The following is a 25,307-nucleotide window of genomic DNA, read 5'->3' as shown; positions in this document are numbered from 1 at the left end:
TATTTTAATACTTGTAGTCCATTCTAATGTGAAAGAGAACATGACTACATATGGTTACTTAGAAGATTTTTTAAGTTTCTACTTGCCTCTCTGACTTAACTTCTTAATATCTAAAAAAACTCTGAGATAATATATTCATCAGCAATTTAAGATGTTAACAAATAAACTTAAATATGTTAACAAATAATGTGATCAGAGAATTCCCATATTTCAGTTAGCCCTGAAAGTTGTTTTAATTGAACCAATTTTATATTTAAACCAAATTTATATTAAATATGAATATCTTTATATTGTGGTTATAATTAATTACAGAATTAAACATGTGGATATGAACAAAAAGAGCATACTGTGGAGTGCCCTGAAACAGAAAGCAGAGTCCCTTCAGATTTTCCTTGAATGTGGTGGACTAAGGAATCCTGTTATTGCAACTTTAGAAGGAATCACCGTTGTCCTACAGCTGACTGCTCTGTGTGCGGTTCATTGTTCTCATCAAAACATGGACTGGTAAAACAACTTGTATTTTTTGGGTGGGTTATCTGTAATAAATTTGGATTTATTGCTTTAGGAGACCTCATTATTTGCTCAATTTGTGTGACCTTAGAGCACAGACATTTCAGTGAAATGGAAATTTGTTTTTTATTGAGCACCTGCTAAATGCTAGGTATTAAGTACTATTCATATATTATTTAATCTTCAAAACAGTTCTGTAAGTTAAATGCTATTATGCCTACTTCACAAATTGGAGATTGAGGCTTAGAGAAATTGAGGCTTATTGTTTTGTAAATTGGTCCTATATGCACAAGGTAATAAGAAACTGAAGAAAGCGGCAGATCACTCCAGATTGGTAGGTGGCAGGTTTTATAAGGGAACTTGCTTACAAGGCCTATCTCAGGCAGCTGTGGAAGACAAAACTCATCTCTCAGCTCATTTTCTGGAATCTTTGACGTTTATATGGAGGACTTAATGGGGTTAAGTCATGTTTTCAGTCCACATGGTCTCAACAACACCTTATAACACCTTACTCTGAAGGCTCTGTCCTTGGAACACCTCCCACTATGGGACCAGTAGGTAGAGTGTACATTCCAAAGACAGGGGAAGGGGTGAGGAGCCTCTGATGGCCTGGGTCCAGCTTGAGGGTCAACTGGTGGTCATCCTCTTGATTGCTTCCTCTAATAAGACTATTTTTGTCTGAAGCCAAAACTAACTTTCCTGGGCATACATGATTAGAAAGTAGCAGAGCACATTTTTATATAACTCAAAAGCCAGTGTTGTTTTAGTCATACATTTAGTCAAAAGAACATGTCCCTTTGATAATAAGAATAGGGATTTAGAACTTGTTAGAAGTATGTTTTCAGTTTGGTGTTCTTAATATAGTTTAATTCTATCAGAAGAAAACAAGTGTGAATCTTCTCTGAAGATTTAGTCTTATTTTTACTGTCAAGTTACAGATCAAAACTCTTTGTTAGTTTTTTACATGATCATTTATTCTGTTATTTTCTGACTTATCTAGCCAATAAAAAGTTACGAAGGAGATTTTAAAGAAACTGTATAAATGCAGACTGCATTTAATTTGGAATTTGAGACAGCTTGAAGAAATAGCTGATTAGGCTTTAAGCTACTCTTCTATTACTTAGAAAGGGTTTACTGAGGCAGTTAGTAATTATACAGGGATATCTTCTGTCATTTTTAAGCCTAGTGATACCAAATTTGAATGTTCTATATTAATTTTAATTACTGAATCCTAAGAGTGATTTAGACTGACATAGTTTAAACTTAAAATAATAATAGCATATTAATTGATTTGCATATTTACTTTGAATTGGTTTAAACTTATGTTAGTTTTATACTCACAGTTTCTTTTGGCTTACTTCAGTATTAGGTTGGACTATAACAAAATTCATTGTAATTCTGTGTCTTAAAAATGTTTTAACTGTAGCCATAATTTCAAGGACTGTCAACAGAAATGTCAGAAGAAACCTTCAATAGAGATAACTTGGATGTCTTTGGATTTTTACACAACACTGCTTAAGAGCTGTAGGAGTTTGTTAGAATCTGTTCAGAAGCCTGACCTGGAGGCAGTTATTGATAAAGTGGTGCAAATATATGATGCTCTGATTTATATTCACGGTGAGTATAAATAAACAGTAAAACAAAATAGCCTTTAAAGATCATCATTATAGAGGGCGCCTGGGTGGCTCAGTTGGTTAAGCCACTGCCTTCAGCTCAGGTCGTGATCCCAGAGTCCAGGGATTGAGTCCCACATCGGGCTTCCAGCTCTGCAGGGAGTCTTCTTCTCCCTCTCTGACCTTCTCCCCTCTCATGTTCTCTCTCTCTCTCAAATAAATAAATAAAGATCATCATTATAGAAATAGGCTCTCTTTTGCCTAAGGCCTACATGCACAAATGTTTGGAATAACCAACAGTTTTTTCTTCATTTTAGTTCTCATTCTATTTCAGTTCTATTTCAGTAATTCAGTAATTTCTAAGTTCCAAATTTTTCCGTGTAATATTGTGATTTATTATTCTTTTTCAGCATATAGAAATAATTTAAAACTATTATATTTTTTAGAATTTCTGAAGAATGTTATGATCCTTCTAAAAAATACATGGATGCATATTTTTATAAAGTCACATTTAATTTCTTTTGGTTCACAGACCTCAGAACATCATATCTGTACTAAGAACCTTTGTTTACTGAATGCTATAATTCCACCTGGTGATTAGAACATTTATTTTTATTAAAAGAAAAAAAAGATATAGGTAAATATGATTAAGGATGAAGATATAATTAATCACCTGTTGTGTTTTTCTGTAGTGAAAACTTCTTTTGAAGATCATATTCTGGAAGATTTATGTGGAATGCTCTCACTTCCATGGATTCATCCCCATTCTGATGATGGCTCTTTAAAGTTGACCACATTTGCCACTAATCTTCTAGCATTAAGCCAGAAGATTTCAGATAGCTACTGTAAGTCACAAAATTCTGTGTGTGTGGTTTAACTCATCTCTATGTGGGACTTCTAACAAGTTGCTGTTTTTTTTCAATAATTAAAAGAGGCAGTACGTTTTTTAATGATTCAAAAAGAAGTTAGACTTTTAAAAAGTAACAAATTGAACAGATTATAGGATTTGCACATCCAGCTCTATTCTGCAACATTGTTCTCCAAAGATGCCATTCCAGTTTACATTCCTCTTAGCAGAATATGAGAGTTCCTATTGTCTAGGATCCTCACTTTGTCAGACTTTAAAATGTTTAAGTGTTGAGGTAACTAAAAAATTATTTTTTACTGTCTGATGGGTGTGATTTTTAGTTGTATTTCTCTGGTTATCCAGTAAGATTGAACATAGACCTTTTTCAGTGCACATGCTTTTATTTTTGAAAAAAGAGCTTTTAATTAAATATTATATGTATTTTAAATGTTACTTTACAACAAAGAATGAATACATACATGAAATGAATATGTATATATATACATATATAAATAAAATTAACACTTAGAAATCTTGTTTAATAGACTTAATTTTTTTCAGCACCACAGGCACAGTCACGGTGTGTGTTTCTTCTAACTTTATTTCCAAGAAGAGTATTCCTTGAATGGAGAACAGCAGTTTATACCTGGGCCTTACAGAGCTCCTATGAAGTAATCCGGGCTAGTTGTGTTAATGGATTTTTTATCTTACTGCAGCAGCAGAATTCATGTAACAGAGTTCCCAAGATTCTTATGTATGTATTAATATTTTAATTTGAATATATAACTTGGTGGAAAAAATCATACTATATATAAATATATGTATATTGGTGGGTATGTAGAGCAAATGTTGATTTTAGTTTTAGAATTTAAATTTTCTTCTAGGCTTTGTCTTACCATTATTTTTAGCCCAAATTAAAACCACAAAATAAAGCAAGGTTTAGTTAGTACCTTTTCTTTTTTCTCTCCAGAGATAAAGTCAAAGATGATTCTGAAATTGTCCAGAAAGAATTTGCCTCTATTCTTGGTCAACTTGTCTGTACGCTTCATGGCATGTATTATTTGACAAGTTCTTTAGCAGAACCTTTCTCTGAACATGGACATATTGACCTTTTCTGTAAAAGCCTAAAAGTCACTTCTCAACACGAATGTTCATCTTCTCAACTAAAAGCTTCTATTTGCAAGCCTTTCCTTTTCCTACTAAAAAAAAAAACACCTAGTCCAGTGAAACTTGGTGAGTGATTTTTTATGATTTATGTAATACTTAAAAAAATTTTTTTTTAAAGATTTTATTTATTTGTTTGAGAGGGAGCACGTGCACTGAGTTGTCAGGGGAGGGGCAGAGGGAGAAGGAGAAGCAGATTCCCTGCTGAGCAGGGAGCCCAACATAGGGCTCAGTCCCAGAACCCTAGGCTCATTACCTGAGCCAAAGGCAGACTTTTAACCAACTGAGCCACCCAGGCACCCTACTTTAAAACCTTTTAAACCTCTCTTTTTTAAATCAATGATAGAATTATATACTCTGTATCCTCCTTAGTGATACCAGGGACCTTCTTAACGTGTCCCTGCCACTACCTTGGACCTTCAGAACTTCAAATAATTAGATATTTTGCCCAACTGAGAGGACTACATGTATATAGGCTATATCTTCTTAGCCACTTTTCCAATGGTAATGATACATGAGTATGTTGAGAACGTGAAATTTATATAAATACTTGTAAGATCCATTTTTTGGGGTAGTAAATTGCAACTTGTTCTTAAGTTTTCAAAATAATATAATAGGTAGTTTCTGGGACTCTGTAAATCTTGTAACGTATGATTAACAGTAAGGCTAAGATTGCCCTTAGTTCACAGTCCTCTGAATTAGTGAAATGGGCTGCCCCCCCCCCTTTTTCCCCAGAGGGTGGGGAGGGGCAGAGGGAGAGAAAGTCTCAGTCAGGCTCCACACCCAGCAAGGAACCAGATGCAGGGCTCATTCTCACAACCCTGAGATCATGACCTGAGCCAAAATCAAGTTGGATGCTTAACTGACTGAGCCACCCAGGCACCCTGAATTAGTGAAATGTGCTTTTAAGTCTATTTTGGTAAAATATAATCTACATAATCTAAGTGACTAGTCATTTTATAACTTAAAAGAAATCTAGACTTTATTTTAGATTGAAATTACAACTTTTATTAAGTATAAAGTAAATTTAAATTTTTAAGTATTCATTTTAATTTTCCACAATTCTGTGTGCTCTAATTTAAATAATGACATTAAAAGGTGAGTTAGAAATCTTTGTATATTGTTTACTGGTTCTTTTACTATAAAACTTGGATATTCGATGTGTTTATTAGGTGTTATATGCTCTCATCTTTTAGCTTTCATAGATAATCTATATCATCTTTGTAAGCACCTTGATTTTAGAGAAGATGAAGCAGATGTGAAAACAGTTCTTGGAGCTTTATTAAATTTAATGGAAGATCCAGACAAGGATGTTAGAGTGGCTTTTAGTGGAAATATCAAGCATATATTGGAATCCTTGGACTCTGAAGATGGATTTATAAAAGAGGTTGATAGTTTTTATTTTTCAACATTTGTATCTTCATTAATCTGGCTCTAAAAAATTCCTTAATTAGTTAATTTTATTATTCTAGCTTTTTGTCTTAAGAATGAAGGAAGCATATACACATGCTCAAATCTCAAGAAATAATGAGTTGAAGGATACCTTGATTCTTACAACAGGGGATATTGGAAGGTATGTTTGGCAGCATTTTTATACTTCCTTTTTTGTTTACTTTGTGTTAGAAATGGTGGTGTGACAGATATGATATAGAAAGATTATCAACATGTATTTTTTTATGGATTTCCATTTATATTTGAGACATTGATGATAACTTTTTTTGATTTTAGGGCAGCAAAAGGAGATTTGGTACCTTTTGCACTTTTGCATTTATTGCATTGTTTATTATCGAAGTCAGCGTCTGTCTCTGGAGCAGCATATACAGAAATCAGAGCTCTGGTTGCAGCTAAGAGTGTTAAACTCCAAAACTTTTTCAGCCAGTATAAGAAACCCATCTGTCAGGTGAGAGTCAGGATTGGCCTTGACTATAGGAAATAGCAGTACTTTGTAAGAGTTTAAGAAAAAAAAAAAAAACTCTCTATATTTTTTATTTGTCTTGCTTTAAAGGAGATATGTATGTGTGTGTGTGTGTGTGTGTGTGTGTGCGTGTATCCATTTTTTTTTCTTTTAAGATTTTATTATTTGAGAGAGAGAACACATAAACATGAGTGGAGGAGGGACAAAGGGAAAAGCAGACTCCCCTCTGAGCAGGGCGTCCAATGTGGTGCTCTATCCCAGGACCCTGAGAATCATGACCTGAGCTGAAAGCAGACACTTAACCAACTGAGCCACCCAGGCACCCCTAAAGGATATATTTTTTAAATGATTTATTTAGTTTAATAAGAGAACCTAAATCTTACCAATTTTATATTTTATGATCTTGAACTGAAGATGTATATTATAAATGGGAGGGGGAAATCATCTTATGATAATATATTGAATTATTATGTTCTATTGTTAATCTATTAAGAAATGCTTTTTTACCCTTTCTTTTTGATAAACTTTGTTATGGCTTGATATTATGGGTAAGGCACTTTGTTTTAAAAAAGGTTGATTCGATTCATGGTTGAAGAGTTAGATATGTTAAAATACTGGCTTTGCCCGGTTAGTGGTGTAAATTTAAATTTAAATTTCTTAACTAAACCTGGTTTCTCCATTTGTAAAAGGAAGATTATGACATAATCTACCTTATTAAGGTTGTTAAAAATTGAATGAGCTAATTAAGGTAATGTTTTTAGGGCATTGATATGTCCTTTATGTTAGCTTCGAGAGTATTTGTTAAATTTCCTTGCTTGTATGAAAATTAAATTGTTTTGATCTAGTTTTTAGTAGAATCCCTTCATTCCAGTCAGATGACAGCACTTCCTAGTACTCCATGCCAGAATGCTGAGATGCGAAAACAAGATGCGGCTCACCAGAGAGAAATGGCTTTAAATACCTTGTCTGAAATTGCCAATGTTTTTGACTTTCCTGATCTTAATCGTTTCCTCACTGTAAGTTGTAAGGCATAGTTGACTTAATTGAGGTTTTTCAATTTTGTGTTTATTCCATTCTAGTCTTATTTTAAAGAAAATCTGTCAAGTACCCTGAGGAACATATAGATTGTTGACTTTCAAATGTACATGTTTTCTTTGACTTGGATATATTATAAAATTTAAGTTCATGTTACTTTGAGTTATTACTTTATATGGTTAGTTATCCTGAAAGGTTAATACTAATTGATAAATTCTTACTAATTCAGTTGACTGAGCCCTTAATGTCTTTAGTGTTATGATTGGTTCCATTGGTAATGCACAGTCCAATATCATTTTTATCCTTAAGGAGTTAGAGTAATAAAGTACAAAACTATTGGTATATATGATCTTCTGTGATTTCAGATTACAGAGTTTGTAGTATGGAGTGGTTTGAGAAGCCTTTGAAATGTCATTAGGGTTAGGCTTCCAAGATGGATGAAGTAGATTATCTTCTTCCCTTTTCCCAAGGCAGTTATCATTATCCTTAATAAATTATAATAGTGATTCACACTGTCAGAACTGAGTATTTTTCCCTACAATATTATTATATTTTAAACAAACTTAAATTGCTTGTAAATTGGTCAAATCCTGAAAGAAAATATGGTAGTATACAGTAAGGATTATAAAGATATTCTTACCTTTTCATTCAGTAATTTCACTCTGGGAACCAAAAAGTGCAGGTGTTTATTGCAACATTTTCTAGGTAGCAAAACTAAACCAAAAACATTTAGAAACTAAATGTCTAATATTTAGGTTATAGATAATTATGGAACAAACCATTAATATAATAATTTTTAATATTTTTTAGACTATCTTGTAATGTTAAATTGGTCTTAAAATAGCTTCATTTCAATATTAAATTTGAAGGGTATTAAACAAGGAAGGTATAAGCATCTTTAAGGGCAGGGCCTGAGGCTTGTTTACTATTAAATCTCCAGTGCCTAAGATTGTGACTGACATGTAGTAGGTACTTTTTAGATACATGTTGGATGAATAAATGGAAGGCCTGCCCTTTTATGTTTGGAATTTTGTATATATTTAATGAATAAGATCTTATAGGAAATAGACCAAAATCAAAACAGATTTTTTGCCATGTTGGGATGGTGAGTGTGTTAAAATGGTTCTATTAATATTGAAGCATCAACTTTTAAAATTTTTTTCCTCAACTTTTTAATTAAAAAAAAATAACTAAAATATTGTATTTATGGTTTCTTTTGCTTGTTGTCTAAATCCAGGTTAGCCCATATAATAAATCAAACTTGGAACTTCTGCCTAAGAGCATGAGTGTATTTTAACATGTACTCATGAAAAATTATCTTCTTTACTTATGTATTAGTTTCTACATTACCTACAGTGTGAACTCTGCTGTCAGGGACCTTGGCCATTTTTTTGCCTCTATACCTGTAGTTCCTGAATCATAGTAGATGCTCAGTAAATATCTGTTGAATGGATAAGTGGTTAATCTGAATTTAAGTATATCGCATATAGACTCCAAATTTGTTTGGCATTTTAAAATATTTTTCACATAACTTATGTGAATATGTTATTACCTGGACAAATGTACTTTTTACTAATTGTAGTGTTTCTTTTTCAGAGGACATTACAAGTTCTGCTACCTGACCTTGCTGCCAAAGCAAGCCCTGCAGCTTCTGCTCTCATTCGAACTTTAGGAAAACAATTAAATGTCAATCGTAGAGAGATTTTAATAAATAACTTCAAATATATTTTTTCTCATTTGGTCTGTTCCTGTTCCAAGGATGAATTAGAACGTGCCCTTCATTATCTGAAGGTAATTGAATGTTTGTGTATATTTTACTCTTTGGTTTAAATTAGCATTATAGGAAAGCTGTTATAACATTCTCGTAGGAAGGAGAGTGGGCAATTTATAGCTTATTCTAGAGTAATATAAGTACAAATAATATCATGTAAATAAGTTTTATTTTGGGCCTAAAAGAGTGTATTAAATAGAGTTATTCTCTTGTTATTTTCTTTGATCATTTCACCCTAATGGCATAAGACAATCATCCATTCATGGTTCAGGTTCTCAACTCATTTCATTGCAGAATTTTTTTTTTTTTTAGGTTATTTTTTAGTAGTCTACACCCATTGTGGGGCTTAACTCACACCCCCAAGAACAAAAGTCACATGTTTTTCCAAGTGAGCCAGCCAGGCGCCCCTCATTTTAAAATCTTTTGATTGGCGGAGCACCTGGGTGGCTCTGTCGATTAAGCATCTGCCTTTGGCTCAGGTCATGGTCCCAGGCTCCTGGGATCAAACCCCACATCAGGCTCCCTGCTCAGTGGGGAGCCTACTTCTCCCTTTTCTCCCTGCATGTGCTCGTGCTCACTAACTGTATCTCTTTCTCTCAAATAAATAAAATTAAAAAAAAACTTTTTTAAAAAATGAATTTTAAAAAAATGAATTTTTAAAAAAGATTTTATTTATTTGACAGGCAGAGATCACAAGTAGGCAGAGAGGCAGGCAGAGAGAGAGGAGGAAGCAGCCTCCCTGCTGAGCAGAGAGCCTGATGCGGGGCTCGATCCCAGGACCCTGAGACCACGACCCAAGCCAAAGGCAGAGGCCTTAACCCACTGAGCCACCCAGGTGCCCCAAAAAATGAATTTTTTGATTGAGGTAAAAGTTGACTGATATGCAAGTTAATTATATTTACAGGAAGAGGCAGTCTCAACTATAGCATAATTTTAGTGTTTTGTTTTGTTTGGTTAGTGCTCGAATTACTTATTTTTAAGGTGTTTTTTTGTTTTGTTTTGTTTTTTAATTTGACAGACAGAGATCACAAGTAGGTAGAGAGGCAGGCAGAGAGGAGAAAGCAGGCTCTCCACTGAGCAGAGAGCCCGATTCGGGGCTCGATCCTAAGTCCCTGGGATCATGACCTGAGCCAAAAGCAGAGGCTTTAACCCACTGAGCCACCCAGGCGCCCCTAGTGCTCAAGTTACTATTTGGCCCAGTATGTTGCTTGTTTTTTTAAATTTAAAATTATAGCTTATACTTCTTTTTTGGTGTCATACAGCAGTAATATCTCTTTTTTTTAATTAATTTTTTTAGAGAAAGAGCCCACACGGTGGGGGGAGCAGAGGGAGAGAATATCTTTTCTTTTAAGATTTTATTTATTTATTTGAGAGAGAGAGAGAGAGAGAGTGTGTGTGTGTGTGTGTGTGTGTGCAAGCATGAGCAGAAGGGAGGGGCAGAGGGACAAGCAGACTCCCTGCTGCTGAGCGTGGAGGCCAGTGGGCGGTGCTGGCTTAATTCCAGGACCCTGAGATCATGACCTGGGACGAAATCAAGAGTTGGATACTTAACCAACTGGGCCAGCCAGGCACCCCAGTAACAGTATCTTTGAAAAAATATGAGACTATGCAGGAACAGGAAAAACTGTCAGATATATGTCTGTGACTACTATTTTCTCTGATGTTAATTTTTATTTCATGTGTTTCATGATATGGTAGCAATAGATTTCTTTCCATATGAGAATTATTGAATATGCTTATTCGTTTTGAGAAAAAAATCTATGTTATAGAGGTAGAATGATAATAATATTTTCCTACATATCAGAACCTTACTAAACAATTTATATGGATCATTTCACTTAGTCCTCATTTTTGCAATGAGATGAAGATGCTATTATTTTTCCTTTTTATAGTTGAGAAAACTAAGGTAGAGAGAGGTCAAATTAGGTAACTTATCCAGGTCACAGCTAAAGTAGTAAGTGAGAAAGCTGGAATTTAAACAGTTTGACCAGAAAGACTGCCACTGTACTGTATTTCCTCTCGGGGGTTATGTATCTATGAATAATGAGTTGAGGATATTTTAAGAAAACTGGGACTTCCTTTTTAAAATTTTATTAGAAAATAAAGTCTAATCATTTTTCTTCATTACGTGTGGGAGACCTACCTGAGAAATAGAGATTAGACCCTTTTCCAATACCTTTTAAAATACCATTAGTAAATCTTTTTTTTTTTTAATGGATGAGTCATTTTTCTTTCTTTTCTTTTTTTAAAGATTTTTATTTATTTATTTGACAGAGAGAGATCACAAATAAGCAGAGGCAGGCAGAGAGAGGGGGAAGCAGGCTCCCTGCTGAGCAGAGAGCCCGATGCGGGGCTCGATCCCAAGACCCTGAGACCCATGACCTGAGCCGAAGGCAAAGGCTTAACCCACTGAGCCACCCAGGCACCCCTCTTTAGTAAATCTTGTCAGATGAGGTAAAACTTCTGATTTACTAATAGTATGTTAAAATCAAGGTACGTACTTCCAAAAGCCTTTTTTTTTTTTTTTTTTATGTGTCTTTGGACTAGAATGAAACAGAAATTGAACTGGGGAGTCTATTGAGACAAGATTTCCAAGGTTTGCATAATGAATTATTGCTACGTATTGGAGAACACTATCAGCAGGTTTTCAATGGTTTGTCAATACTTGCCTCATTTGCATCTAGTGATGATCCATATCAGGGCCCCAGAGAGATCACATCACCCGAATTAATGGTAAGGAATATTATTTGGGATTTTGTTTGTTTTTTGCCTTTTTATAGCTTAATTTTGAGATTGGAGAAATGGATATTGTATGTATCTTTCAAATGCTAGAGATTTATTTAAATTTCAAATTGGGATTTTTATTTTGAAAAGGATGATTTAAATTGCATGTTCATAGCAAGGTATTAACAACATACCTTAGTGTTAAAAAAATATGTGTTTTGAAATGATTATAGATTTTATTTTTTCACTGGGTGAAAAAGTTCAAATTAAATTTTCTTCACTACTTTTTAACTATAGATTAGAATACATTTGTGACTCCCCCTACTCCTTCCCCTACTATCTATTTGGCACAACATACTAACCTTGTCAGTTCTAACTATATTTAAAATCCATTGTTATATTTAAGGGAAAGTCAGAAGATATGTTATCCCTTTTTATCTTTTCCTATCTTAAGTTTGTATGTGCTTCTTCATGTATGTCACTTCTTCATGTGAAAAAACGTATATATAAATCTTCAGGCTTACTTTTTTTTTTTTTTTTTGATTGCTCTCCTTCCTTCAAGAGACTCAAAGGGCAATCAGCAAAATATCTTGAGTTTCTACCTTGTTTTCTTTCTTGTTTCCCATGCATTCTTTAGTTCATCTAAACTAGATGTTAATCTAATTCTGTTCTCACTATTCCACTGGAATTCTTACCCAGTTCAAAAACAGTCTTCCTGATGTCAAATCCAATGGTTACTTCTCTTTTCCTATCTTATTTAACCTTTCAGTGCTATTCAGTACAACTGACCATCCCTTCCCTTGTGGCTTCTGTCATACCACACTTTATTGATTTTTTTTTTTTTTTAACCATCCACTCAGTCTTCATTGGCTCTTTCCTTCTACTTTCTTTTCTTTATCCTTTATTTTATTTTTTTAAAATATTTTACTTAAGAGAAAGAGTGAGCAAGAAAGAGAGTGCGAGTGGGGGAGAGAGAGAGAGGGAGAAGCACGCTCCCCACAGAGCAAGGATCCCGATGTGGGGCTTGATCCAAGGACTGCTGGATCATGACCCGAGCCGAAGGTAGGCGCTTAACCTACTGAGCCACCCAGGCGCCCTAGTATCCTTCTTGCCCCTTCCTTGCCCCTACATAAATATTTTGAATATTCTTTGCAGAGTACTCACATTCCCAGTTTGTAATAGTATTAACAACTTAAGTGTAACACTTTACGGTATTCTTTTTTTCCCGAAGTTCCAAAAAGGCTTTATTACATACATGGGAAGGGGGGTTCAGTCCTTCTTGGCTGCTGCTTTCCTCATGGTTGCCAGGACATTGCTTGGCTCCTTTCTCTTCCTCTTGTCTTGAATATGTAGTCTCATCCTTTTCTTGATGAACTTGAAGGTGCCCTTGTCCTTGGAGACATTGAGCATCTCCATTGCATGCTGCTGTATGGGGTGAAGCCACATACGTCTCATATCCTGTCCCGCATAAACTTGATGTGCTTGATAAGGTGCCTGCAGCAGCTTCTTTGCCTTGGTTTGTTCATGTTCTTAGTCACCTTGTGGCCCTTGTTGAGGCCCATGGCCACAGAGTAGTGCAGAGCCATGGGTGCTGCTTCTCAATGGCTCCTGTAGCAAAAGCAGTATTGTACTATTTTTCAGTCCTTAATGCATGTTTTCTTATTTAATCTCTACAACATCTCTGTGCAATAGGTCTTTTCATTTTACAGACTCAGAGGAGTTAAGTTACTTACCCAGCACACAAACTGAGTAGGTCAAAATTGGGATTCAAACCCAGGTTTGGCTGACTTAAAGCCCACACCCTTTCCTCTAGGACCCTCTTATAAGAAAGAATTAATCCTTTTCACTTCAGGAGACCCAAAGTGCCATGGTCAGTGATACCTAGCCTTTAACCGTTGATGCCCATGGCCTTATACCCCTCTACCACTGTTACCTCAGGGGCTTTTGACCCCTGTGTCTGACCATTGGCTCTGTAGGTTATTTTTTCCTTACTTCAGCACTTTTTTCCCCCATCTCGATTCTGAATGCTCTAGATAAGGACAGTCACTTTGTCTTTTTCTGTTCTTCTCTTTAAGATAAAATATCCTCTTCATTCTGCGTCCTTCTGTTAGTCAAATCCTGAGGATCTCACCTCCAGCACACTTCATAATTCAAAAGCTCATGATTTTCTCATTGTAGAGTACTGTCATGGTGATTATAAATCAGTTTCACTAATTTTTAAAATACTAGATAAGAAAATTCATACTTTTAGAAAGTCCACCAGGTGCGTATTACTCCTAATATCCTAACATAGGTAATATAGAAATGATGTTAGTTAAATTTTTGACTTATGGAATTTGATCTGTGTAAAACTTACATAATATCTGTTTTATGTGTTTTTATTTTCATTAGGCTGATTATTTGCAACCTAAGTTGTTGGGCATTTTGGCCTTTTTTAACATGCAGTTACTGAGCTCCAGTGTTGGCATTGAAGATAAGAAAATGGTAGGTAGTGATATTAAGGTACAAAGTGCTAGAATTCATATAGAATTTATAGGAGACATGACTTCTGCTTGTAGCTACAAACATTCAAAGATAAGAATTAAATATATATAGTTAGCAAACTCTTTATCTAGAAGCCTGGCTTTTCATAATTTGGTATTCTGCTTGGTTCTTTCAGGACTAGTCTTTTTTTTTTTAAGATTTTATTTATTTTTTTGGCAGAGAGAGACACAGCAAGAGAGGGAACACAAGCAGGGGGAGTGGGAGAGGGAGAAGCAGGCTTCCCGCTGAGCAGGGAGCCTGATGTAGGGCTTGATTCCAGGGTCCTGGGATCATGACCTGAGTTGGACACTTAACGACTGAGCCACCCAGGCGCCTCTCAGGACTAGTATTTATTGGAGTTTTCCACTATAGTAATCCCTGTGCTGGTTTGCATGTAGTTTAGGATGCAAATAAGTCTCTTCCCTGGAGTAGCTTGGTAATTTTATTTTTGTCATTAATTGTGCATTTTTTCAAAATAAAATATTTATTTTTAAAAAAGATAAACATATGATATTCTGGATCCCTCTGTCCCTTTATAAGCTTTTGGGGAGTATAAAAAGAGGAATTATATCACTTACATTTTTTTTTCCTTTGTTTATAAAGCCAGTTTTAACCCAAACTGGCTTAGAAGAATTTATTGGCTTTGTGACTAAAAATGTAAGAATAATATAGCTTTGGGCATAACTTGACTTTGGACACAATGTTCTCAGAATTCATCTCAGCTCAAACACCCCTGGATTGGCTCGATCATATTTTAGTATATGTGCTGCCGAAGCGAGCACTGGCTCGATCATAAATGCCAGGTAATGACCCCAATAGCTTCAGGCTCATGTCATCACACCATCTAGCTCAGTGGGTAAAAAGAGACTAGCATCTCTGATGGCTCAGCAAAAGTTGCATAATTGAATTCATTGGTGCAAATTGGTATGTTGTGAATCATGGCCTGTGGTGTTTTTGAAAACCGAAAATGTTAGGTTATATATAGTTAAGTAACTTCAGTATTTGTCAGTTTGTGTTTAAATGTGTTTGGCACAATGAAGTTTTATTATGACTGCTGTAACAGTTGGTCACCACTGGAAGTTTTTGTCCATAGATGAGGATAGAATTTTAGATATTGATTAAATTTCCCTTTTTATTGCTTTCCATCTCTACAGTCAGTAAAATTACAGAAAAAATCTGTGAGTAAAAGCTTTTATTCGGTCTGTACTCTTCTTCTCTTAATATCCTTAAGGAGCCAAGACAGACATGACATAATATTGAACTACTTCTACAGCCAATACTTATTCTGTTGGTGTCAGCTGGTAAATTTAGTCCTCTAGACAACTTGTTTCATCTTCATAGAATCTTTCTTAGAGTGAGAGAATGACCTCCAATCTAAGAAAACTAGTTTGTATTTTAAACCATAAAAAGCTTGTATGTTTTGGCACATAGTTAAGGTTGACTAGAGAGTTTCTTTACTCTTTCATTAGAACCTGGAGCTGTGATATAAGTCCGATTCTGTGTTCCACAATAAAATGTGTATGTAATTTTCCAGGTATATCATCAGTTTTGTTTTCCTAAATTTGTTTGTTTTACTAAACTCAGAGCATCTTGAAATTAGTACCATTATGACAAAAAAATACATGCAGCTACATAGTAGTTTGGGATGAATATGAAGAAAATTAAACAATAGGTATTATATTCTTAATAAATTTGAAAATTACCCTTCTAGAGGACTGCCAGGACAAAAATAACAAATTACCCTCACAAGAAAAAACACACCAGAACTCAGCTTACATTTTTCAAATTTGTAATTCTTACATAAGAATTTGGACAAAATGAACTGGCCAACATTTAGACATTGTATTGCTAGAGAATAGGTACTACTCTGAGATGTGAGTGGGTTCTTGTCCTTAGGGCTCGTCTGCTCCTGCCGACTTGTTTATAGGCTTTATTTTAAAGCCCTACTTACTTTATAGGCTTTGAACAGTTTGATGTCTTTGATGAAGTTGATGGGACCAAAACATGTCAGTTCTGTGAGGGTGAAGATGATGACCACGCTAAGAACTGGCCTGAGATTCAAGGATGATTTTCCTGAATTGTGTTGCAGGTAAATGACTCCCTAAATTCATTAGAACTTTTGCATTTCCCAGTAGCACTAACTTGAATTCCTATCTCTTTGAGGGATTCAGACTGTAAATAATTAAGATGGAAAGGATATTTATATTGAAAGGGAATATGTTTACTTCTTTAAAGACATACTAGTATGAAATCTTTTAAGATACTGGAAAATAAAATAGTATAATGAACCCCTACATACCTATTTTCCAACCTCAACAGTTAATCAGCATTGCCAATGTTACTTAATCTGACCACCTTCACTTATTTTATTGTTAGTTGGAATGTTTTAGAGAAAACCCCAGTATCATTGCACTTGTAAATACCTCAGATTTACCTAGTGGATAAGGCATTTTAAAAAATACAAATATCATGGGGCGCCTGGGTGGCTCAGTGGGTTAAAGCCTCTGCCTTCGGCTCAGGTCATGATCTCAGGGTCCTGGGATCGAGCCCCACATGGGGCTCTCTGCTCTCTGCTCTCTCTGCCTGCCTCTCTCCTTACTTGTGATCTCTGTCAAATAAATAAATTTTAAAAAATACAAATATCATGAATTATTATATTAGAATTAATAGGAATTTCTTAATACTGTCTAAAACTCAATGCATATATGGATTTCCCCAATTGTCTCAAAGATCTTTTTCCCAAAGGTGTTGGTTTGTTTGGATCAGAATTCAAATGACATGCACAAGTCACAAATTTGGTGGTTTGGACCCTTAAATATAATCTCTTACAAACAGATTCACTCCTTAAAACCCTTCCCCACACTTCTTTCAGGCCACTGAGATTTTGGTATGTAGGATTTCTAATTTAAGTTAATATAATTTTAGTATTACTTCTAACAGACTAGTGAATGCATTTTAAGCTCCTTGAAGGTCCTTTTTTTGTTTTATTTATTTATTTACTACTTACGTATTTTTGTTTTTTTCAGAGGTCTTTTTTGTCCTTAAACTGTACGTATTAGAGATGGAATGTCAGAATAATACATTTTAAAGTCATGTGAAGTAATTCTTTTCTGTGTACATGTGCCACCAACTTGATACTCAGTTAGGTTCAGTTTTAGTTTGTTTAAAAATTTTTTAAAAGAGATTTACTTATTATTTGAGAGAGAGAGAGAGAGAGAACAAGCAGGGGAGTGGGGAGGGCAGGAAGGTGGCAAGCCGACTTCCCACTGAGTGTAGAGCCGGGCTCGATCCCGGGGCCTGAATTGAATTCAGATGCTTAACTGACTGAGCCATCTAGGTGCCCTTAGTTTGTTTAAAATTTTTAGAGGTTGCTTTTTCCCTCTTTAATTTTAAATTCATGTAAAACATAAACATTGTCTGAAATTCAAATTTGTGAATCTAGTTTTCTTTCTAATTATATCTATTTTTCTTAATTTTCGTATAATTCTCCCTGTTTTAAAAGTATAAACATGCAGGATGCCTGGGTGGCTCAGTTGGTTAAGCATCTTCCTTCAGCTCAGGTCATGATCACAGGGTCCTGGGATTGAGTGCCATGTTTGGCTCCCTTCTCAGTGGGGAGTTTGCTTCTCCCTTTGCCCTTCTATCCAGTAGTGCTCTCTCTCACTCTCTCTGTCTCTCTCTCAAATAAATAAAATCTTCTAAATATATATATATATGTATATATATATATAAACAAATGCACACACAGACATACACACTTATTTGTATTAATTTTGCCTCAAAAGGTAGCATATTATAACCTGTTTTTTACCTTGCTTTTTTTGACTTAATACATAAGAGAGATCACTCTATTTACAGGTAGAATACTGACCTTTATACTGTTTTTACAGCTGCCTTATAATCTCATTATTTGTATATATTGTCATTTGCCCAGCTAATAACTCATTGATGGGCTTTACAGAACAATGTGACTTTTAACTTACTTGTTTTTTTCATATAGAGCTTGGGATTGCTTTGTTCGTTGCCTGGATCATGCTTATCTTGGTTCCCTTCTCAGTCATGTGATAGTAGCTTTGTTACCTCTCATACACATCCAGCCTGAAGAAACTGCAGCTATATTTCACTACCTCATAATTGAAAACAGGTATTTATTGTAACTGAAATTAATAGTAAAGTAGCAACTTTTTATTACTGTATATTTATGTCTCGTGGTATTGGAATTATTGCTGGTAAGGTGGAATTGTTCACATTCTTTTTAATTTAGAGTACATCAAACAAAAATAATTGACATGCTTTAAGCCAATATAGATTAAACTAATGTTATTTCAGTTGTGACATTGACCCATAATAATTATATTTAAAACATTTAGATCAGCAACTCAAAATTATTTTTCATCAGTTTTGAAAAAAGTAAGGCTAACTTTACCTTTCCTTTTTTTTTTTCCCTAAAGATTTAATTATTTATTTGATAGAGCACGAGCAGGGTGAGGAGCAGAGGAAGAAGCAGACTCCCCACTGAGCAGGGAGCCCGAAGGAGGGCTCTATCCCGGGACTCAGGATCTTGACCAGAACCAAAGGCAGACATCCAACCAGTTGAGCCACCCAGGCGCCCCTTTACCTTTCCTTTCACACTTAAAAGGCAGGTAGTTGAATAACTTGAGAAAGGTTAGGAGGTATGTTCACCTACTTTCTATAGCTTATCTTAATTGAAACTCTCATTACTTCATTGCATTAGCCTTTTAACCAGACTCCCTTCCTTTAGGCTTTTATCACATTTCTTACTGTTCATATTTAAAAGCATCTCTTGGGGTGCCTGGGTGGCTCAGTGGGTTGAAGCCTCTGCCTTCAGCTCAGGTCATGATTCCAGGATCCTGGGATCGAGCCCCTCGTGGGGCTCTCTGCTCAGCAGGGAGTCTGCTTCCTTCTCTCTCTCTGCCTGCATTTCTGCCTACTTGTGATCTCTGTCTGTCAAAAAAATAAATAAAATCTTAAAAAATAAAAATAAAAGCTTCTCTTTTATCAGTATTATTATAGCATATGGAGACATTCTGTGATTCTCCCAATTACTAACTAATGAATTTCAAATTGCTTATCTTGACTTTTAAGTCTTTCCAAAATTTGGTCACTTTTTACTTCTTTAAATCTTTCCTCAAGATTTTCCAAAACAGACTGTGCTCTAACTTACTTGCACGTAGTGGCACATGATAGTTGCTTTACTCATACTTGTTGCATAGATGAATGAAGACTAGAATTTAGAAATACTTTTTGGGTATTTAGGTATTATTAGAGTAGTCTCAATAAGAATTATTTGTATCTATTTCTCTAAAAATTTTTTTTTAATTTTTTTATTTTAATAAACATATAATGTATTTTTATCCCCAGGGGTACAGGTCTGTGAATCGTCTGGTTTACACATTTCACAGCACTCATCATAGCACATACCCTCCCCAATGTCCATTTCCCCACCACCCTCTCCCATCCCCCTTCCCCCCCGCAACCCTCAGTCTGTTTCTAGAGATTGAGTCTTTTATGGTTTGTCTCCCTCCCAATCCCATCTTTTCATTTTTTCTTTTCCTACCTCCCCCCAAACCCCCCCACCTTGCATCTCCACTTCCTCATATCAAAGAGATCATATGATAGTTATATTTCTCCGATTGACTTATTTCGCTAAGCATGATACCCTCTAGTTCCATCCACGTCGTCGCAAATGGCAAGATTTCATGTCTTTTGATGGCTGCATAGTATTCCATTGTGTATATATACCACATCTTCTTTATCCATTCATCTGTTGATGGACATCTAGGCGCTTTCCACAGTTTGGCTATTGTGGACATTGCTGCTATAAACATTCGGGTGCACGTGCCCCTTCGGAGCACCACGTTTGTATCTTTAGGATATATACCCAGGAGTGAAATTGCTGGGTCGTAGGGTAGCTCTATTTTCAGTTTTTTGAGGAACCTCCACACTGTTTTCCAGAGTGGTTGCACCAGCTTGCATTCCCACCAACAGTGTAGGAGGGTTCCCCTCTCTCCGCATCCTCGCCAGCATCTGTCATTTCTTGACTTGTTAATTTTAGCCATTCTGACTGGTGTGAGGTGGTATCTCATTGTGGTTTTGATTTGTATTTCCCTGATGCTGAGTGATGTGGAGCATTTTTTCATGTGTCTGTTGGCCATCTGGATGTCTTCCTTGCAGAAATGTCTGTTCATGTCCTCTGCCCATTTCTTGACTGGATTATTTGTTCTTTGGGTATTGAGTTTGATAAGCTCTTTATAGATTTTGGATACGAGCCCTTTATCTGATATGTCGTTTGCAAATATCTTCTCCCATTCTGTCAGTTGTCTTTTGGTTTTGTTAACTGTTTCCTTTGCTGTGCAAAAGCTTTTGATCTTGATGAAATCCCAATAGTTCATTTTTGCCCTTGCTTCTGTTGCCTTTGGCGATGTTCCTAGGAAGAAGTTGCTGCGGTGGAGGTCAAAGAGGTTGCTGCCTGCATTCTCCTCAAGGATTTTGATAGATTCCTTTCGCACATTGAGGTCCTTCATCCACTTTGAGTCTATTTTCGTGTGTGGTGTAAGAAAATAGTCCAATTTCATTTTTCTGCATGTGGCTGTCCAATTTTCCCAGCACCATTTGTTGAACAGGCTGTCTTTTTTCCATTGGATATTCTTTCCTGCTTTGTCGAAGATTAGTTGACCATAGAGTTGAGGGTCTATTTCTGGGCTCTCTATTCTGTTCCATTGGTCTATATGTCTGTTTTTGTGCCAGTACCATACTGTCTTGATGATGACAGCTTTGTAATAGAGCTTGAAGTCTGGAATTGTGATACCACCGACTTTGGCTTTCTTTTTCAATATTCCTTTGGCTATTCGAGGTCTTTTCTGGTTCCATATAAATTTTAGGATTATTTGTTCTATTTCTTTAAAAAAAATGGATGGGATTTTGATAGGGATTGCATTAAATGTGTAGATTGCTTTAGGTAAAATAGACATTTTCACAATATTTGTTCTTCCAATCCATGAGCATGGAATATTTTTCCATTTCTTTGTGTCTTCCTCAATTTCTTTCATGAGTACTTTATAGTTTTCTGAGTATGGATTCTTTGCCTCTTTGGTTAGATTTATTCCTAGGTATCTTATGGTTTTGGGTACGATTGTAAATGGGACTGACTCCTCAATTTCTCTTTCTTCTGTCTTGTTGTTAGTGTAAAGAAATGCGACTGATTTCTGTGCATTGACTTTATATCCTGACACTTTACTGAATTCCTGTATAAGTTCTAGCAGTTTTGGAGTGGAGCCTTTTGGGTTTTCCACATATAGTATCATATCATCTGCAAAGAGTGATAGTTTGACTTCTTCTTTGCCGATTTGGATGCCTTTAATTTCTTTTTGTTGTCTGATTGCTGAGGCTAGGACTTCTAGTACTATATTGAACAGCAGTGGTGATAACGGACATCCCTGCCGTGTTCCTGACCTTAGCGGAAAAGCTTTCAGTTTTTCTCCATTGAGAATGATATTTGCGGTGGGTTTTTCATAGATGGCTTTGATAATGTTGAGGTATGTGCCTTCTATCCCTACACTTTGAAGAGTTTTAATCAGGAAGGGATGCTGCACTTTGTCAAATGCTTTTTCAGCATCTATTGAGAGTATCATATGGTTCTTACTCTTTCTTTTATTAATGTATTGTATCACATTGATGGATTTGCGGATGTTGAACCAACCTTGCAGCCCTGGAATAAATCCCACTTGGTCGTGGTGAATAATCCTTTTAATGTGCTGTTAGATCCTATTGGCCAGTATTTTGGTGAGAATTTTCGCATCTGTGTTCATCAAGGATATTGGTCTGTAATTCTCTTTTTTGGTGGGATCCTTGTCTGGTTTTGGGATCAAGGTGATGCTGGCCTCATAGAATGAGTTTGGAAGTTTTCCTTCCATTTCTATTTTTTGGAACAGTTTCAGGAGAATAGGAATTAATTCTTCTTTAAATGTTTGGTAGAATTCCCCTGGGAAGCCGTCTGGTCCTGGACTTTTGTTTGTTTGGAGATTTTTGATGACTGTTTCAATCTCCTTACTGGTTATGGGTCTGTTCAGGTTATCTATTTCTTCCTGGTTCAGTTGTGGTAGTTTATACATCTCTAGAAATGTATCCATTTCTTCCAGGTTGTCAAATTTGTTGCCATAGAGTTGCTCGTAGTATGTTCTTATAATTGTTTGTATTTCTTTGGTGTTGGTTGTGATCTCTCCTCTTTCATTCATGATTTTATTTATTTGCGTCCTTTCTCTTTTCTTTTTGATAAGTCTGGCCAGGGGCTTATCAATCTTATTAATTCTTTCAAAGAACCAGCTCCTAGTTTTGTTGATTTGTTCTATTGTTTTTTTAGTTTCTATTTCATTGATTTCTGCTCTGATCTTTATGATTTCTCTTCTCCTGCTGGGTTTAGGCTTTCTTTGTTGTTCTCTCTCCAGCTCCTTTAGGTGTAGGGTTAGGTTGTGTATTTGAGACCTTTCTTGTTTCTTGAGAAAGGCTTGCACTGCTATATATTTTCCTCTCAGGACTGCCTTTGTTGTGTCCCACAGATTTTGAACTGTTGTGTTTTCATTATCATTTGTTTCCATGAATTTTTTCAATTCTTCTTTAATTTCCTGGTTGACCCATTCATTTTTTAGAAGGATGCTGTTTAGTCTCCATGTATTTGCGTTCTTTCCAAATTTCCTCTTGTGATTGAGTTCGAGCTTCAGAGCATTGTGGTCTGAAAATATGCAGGGAATGATCTCGATCTTTTGGTACCGATTGAGACCTGATTTATGACCCAGGATGTGGTCTATTCTGGAGAATGTTCCATGTGCACTAGAGAAGAATGTATATTCTGTTGCTTTGGGATGGAATGTTCTGAATATATCTGTGATGTCCATCTGGTCCAGTGTGTCATTTAAGGCCTTTATTTCCTTGTTGATCTTTTGCTTAGATGATCTGTCCATTTCAGTGAGGGGAGTGTTAAAGTCCCCTGCTATTATTGTATTACTGTCGATGTATTTCTTTGATTTTGTTATTAATTGGTTTATATAGTTGGCTGCTCCCATGTTAGGGGCATAGATATTTAAGATTGTTAGATCTTCTTGTTGGACAGACCCTTTGAGTATGATATAGTGTCCTTCCTCATCTCTTATTATAGTCTTTGGCTTAAAATCTAATTGATCTGATATAAGGATTGCCACCCCAGCTTTCTTCTGATGTCCATTAGCATGGTACATTGTTTTCCACCCCCTCACTTTAAATCTGGAGGTGTCTTCGGGTCTAAAATGAGTTTCTTGTAGGCAGCATATGGATGGGTTTTGTTTTTTTATCCATTCTGATACCCTGTGTCTTTTGATTGGGGCATTTAGCCCATTAACATTCAGGGTAACTATTGAGAGATATGAATTTAGTGCCATTGTATTGCCTGTAAGATGATTGTTACTGTATATTGTTTCTGTTTCTTTCTGATCTACTACTTTTAGGGTCTCTCTTTGCTTAGAGGACCCCTTTCAATATTTCCTGTAGAGCTGGTTTGGTGTTTGCAAATTCTTTCAGCTTTTGTTTGTCCTGGAAGCTCTTTATCTCTCCTTCTATTTTCAATGATAGCCTAGCCGGATATAGTATTCTTGGCTGCATGTTTTTCTCGTTTAGTGCTCTGAATATCTCATGCCAGTTCTTTCTGGCCTGCCAGGTCTCTGTGGATAGGTCCGCTGCCAATCTAATGTTTTTACCCTTGTATGTTACAGACTTCTTTTCCCGGGCTGCTTTCAGGATTTTCTCTTTGTCGCTAAGACTTGTAAATTTTACTATCAGGTGACGAGGTGTGGACCTATTTTTATTGATTTTGAGGGGCGTTCTTAGCATCTCCTGGATTTTGATGTTTGTTCCCTTTGCCATATTAGGGAAATTCTCTCCAATAATTGTCTCCAATATACCTTCTGCTCCCCTCTCTCTTTCTTCTTCTTCTGGAATCCCAATTATTCTAATGTTGTGTCGTCTTATGGTGTCACTTATCTCTCGAATCCTCTCCTCGTGTTCCAGTAGTTGTTTGTCTCTCTTTTGCTCAGCTTCTTTATTCTCTGTCATTTGGTCTTCTATGTCACTAATTCTTTCTTCTGCCTCATTTATCCTGGCAGTGAGAGCTTCCATTTTTGATTGCACCTCATGAATAGCTTTTTTGATTTCAACTTGGTTAGATTTTAGTTCTTTTATTTCTCCAGAAAGGGCTTTTATCTCTCCGGAGAGGGTTTCTCTAATATCTTCTATGCCTTTTTCGAGCCCGGCTAGAACCTTGAGAATTGTCATTCTGAACTCTAGATCTGTCATGCTACCTATGTCTGTATTGATTAGGTCTCCAGCCTTCGGTACGGCCTCTTGTTCTTTTTTTTGAGGTGAGTTTTTCCGCCTTGTCATTTTGTCCAGGTAGGATTTGCTTTCTCCTGCTGTGGAATTCCGCTGTTCTTGGTGACTGAAGTTGGTTTTGGATGGTTTCTTGTTGATCTTCTGGGGGAGGGGCCTGTTGTAGTGATTCTCAAGTGTCTTTGCCGCAGGCGGAATTGCACCGCCCTTGCCAGGGGCCGGGCTAAGTAATCCGCTCGGGTTCGCTTTCGGGAGCTTTTGTTCCCTGAGCGCTTTCCGTAGAGTTCCGGAGGACGGGAATGAAGATGGCGGCCTCCCAATCTCTCGGCCCGGAGGAGCCGAGAGCTTGGGGTTCCGCTCCTCAGTGCGCTCTCAGAGCAAAGCGCCCAATAGCCCCGCCTCCCTGGCTTGCGGTCGCGCCTCGAGGAAAGCAGTCAATTGTTGGAGCTTTCAGAAAGTGATCGATTTTCTGTTTCTGGGTTTGTTGCTCTTCTTCTCTTCGATTTCCCGTTGGATTTATAGGTGTTCACAATGGTTAGATAAGCTATCTAGCTGATCTCCTGCTACCCGATGTCGTCTCAGCCTGCTACTTCTCCTCCATCTTGACTCCTCCTCCTATTTCTCTAAAATTTTTAATGAGAATTTGTGTTTTAAGGTTGGGTTTGGCTATGTATTGCTACACCTTGAAACACTCCAAAATCTAGTGTCTTAAAATTATAGCATTTTTATTTACTTATAATTTTGCAGTCTGGACTGGGTTCTGCTGGTAGATTCTTTGGTCACTAGTATGGCTGCAGTCAGCCAGCAGGTAGACTTGGCTGGGTTTCTGTC

The 25,307-nt window shown here is 36.3% G+C and overlaps 1 protein-coding gene across 1 annotated transcript in view; it reads left to right on the top strand.

The window, feature by feature from the left end:
• ATR (ATR checkpoint kinase) overlaps positions 1–25,307 on the top strand; it is a 101,573-nt gene that overhangs the window by 13,451 nt on the left and 62,815 nt on the right. The window contains exons 6-19 of the mRNA XM_080822530.1: positions 313–504; positions 1,937–2,127; positions 2,816–2,968; positions 3,532–3,724; positions 3,941–4,203; positions 5,331–5,521; positions 5,607–5,707; positions 5,863–6,034; positions 6,895–7,065; positions 8,681–8,875; positions 11,403–11,588; positions 13,971–14,063; positions 16,061–16,191; positions 18,103–18,246. Coding sequence (XP_080678656.1) covers positions 313–504; positions 1,937–2,127; positions 2,816–2,968; positions 3,532–3,724; positions 3,941–4,203; positions 5,331–5,521; positions 5,607–5,707; positions 5,863–6,034; positions 6,895–7,065; positions 8,681–8,875; positions 11,403–11,588; positions 13,971–14,063; positions 16,061–16,191; positions 18,103–18,246 — 2,376 coding nt within the window. The remainder of the gene's footprint in view (positions 1–312; positions 505–1,936; positions 2,128–2,815; positions 2,969–3,531; positions 3,725–3,940; positions 4,204–5,330; positions 5,522–5,606; positions 5,708–5,862; positions 6,035–6,894; positions 7,066–8,680; positions 8,876–11,402; positions 11,589–13,970; positions 14,064–16,060; positions 16,192–18,102; positions 18,247–25,307) is intronic.

This window comes from Martes martes (assembly GCF_963455335.1).
Source record: "Martes martes genome assembly, chromosome: 1".
Taxonomy (NCBI): Eukaryota; Metazoa; Chordata; class Mammalia; order Carnivora; family Mustelidae; genus Martes; species Martes martes.
Note: the sequence above shows the minus strand (reverse complement) of the source record. Positions and strands in the feature narration are given on the sequence as shown.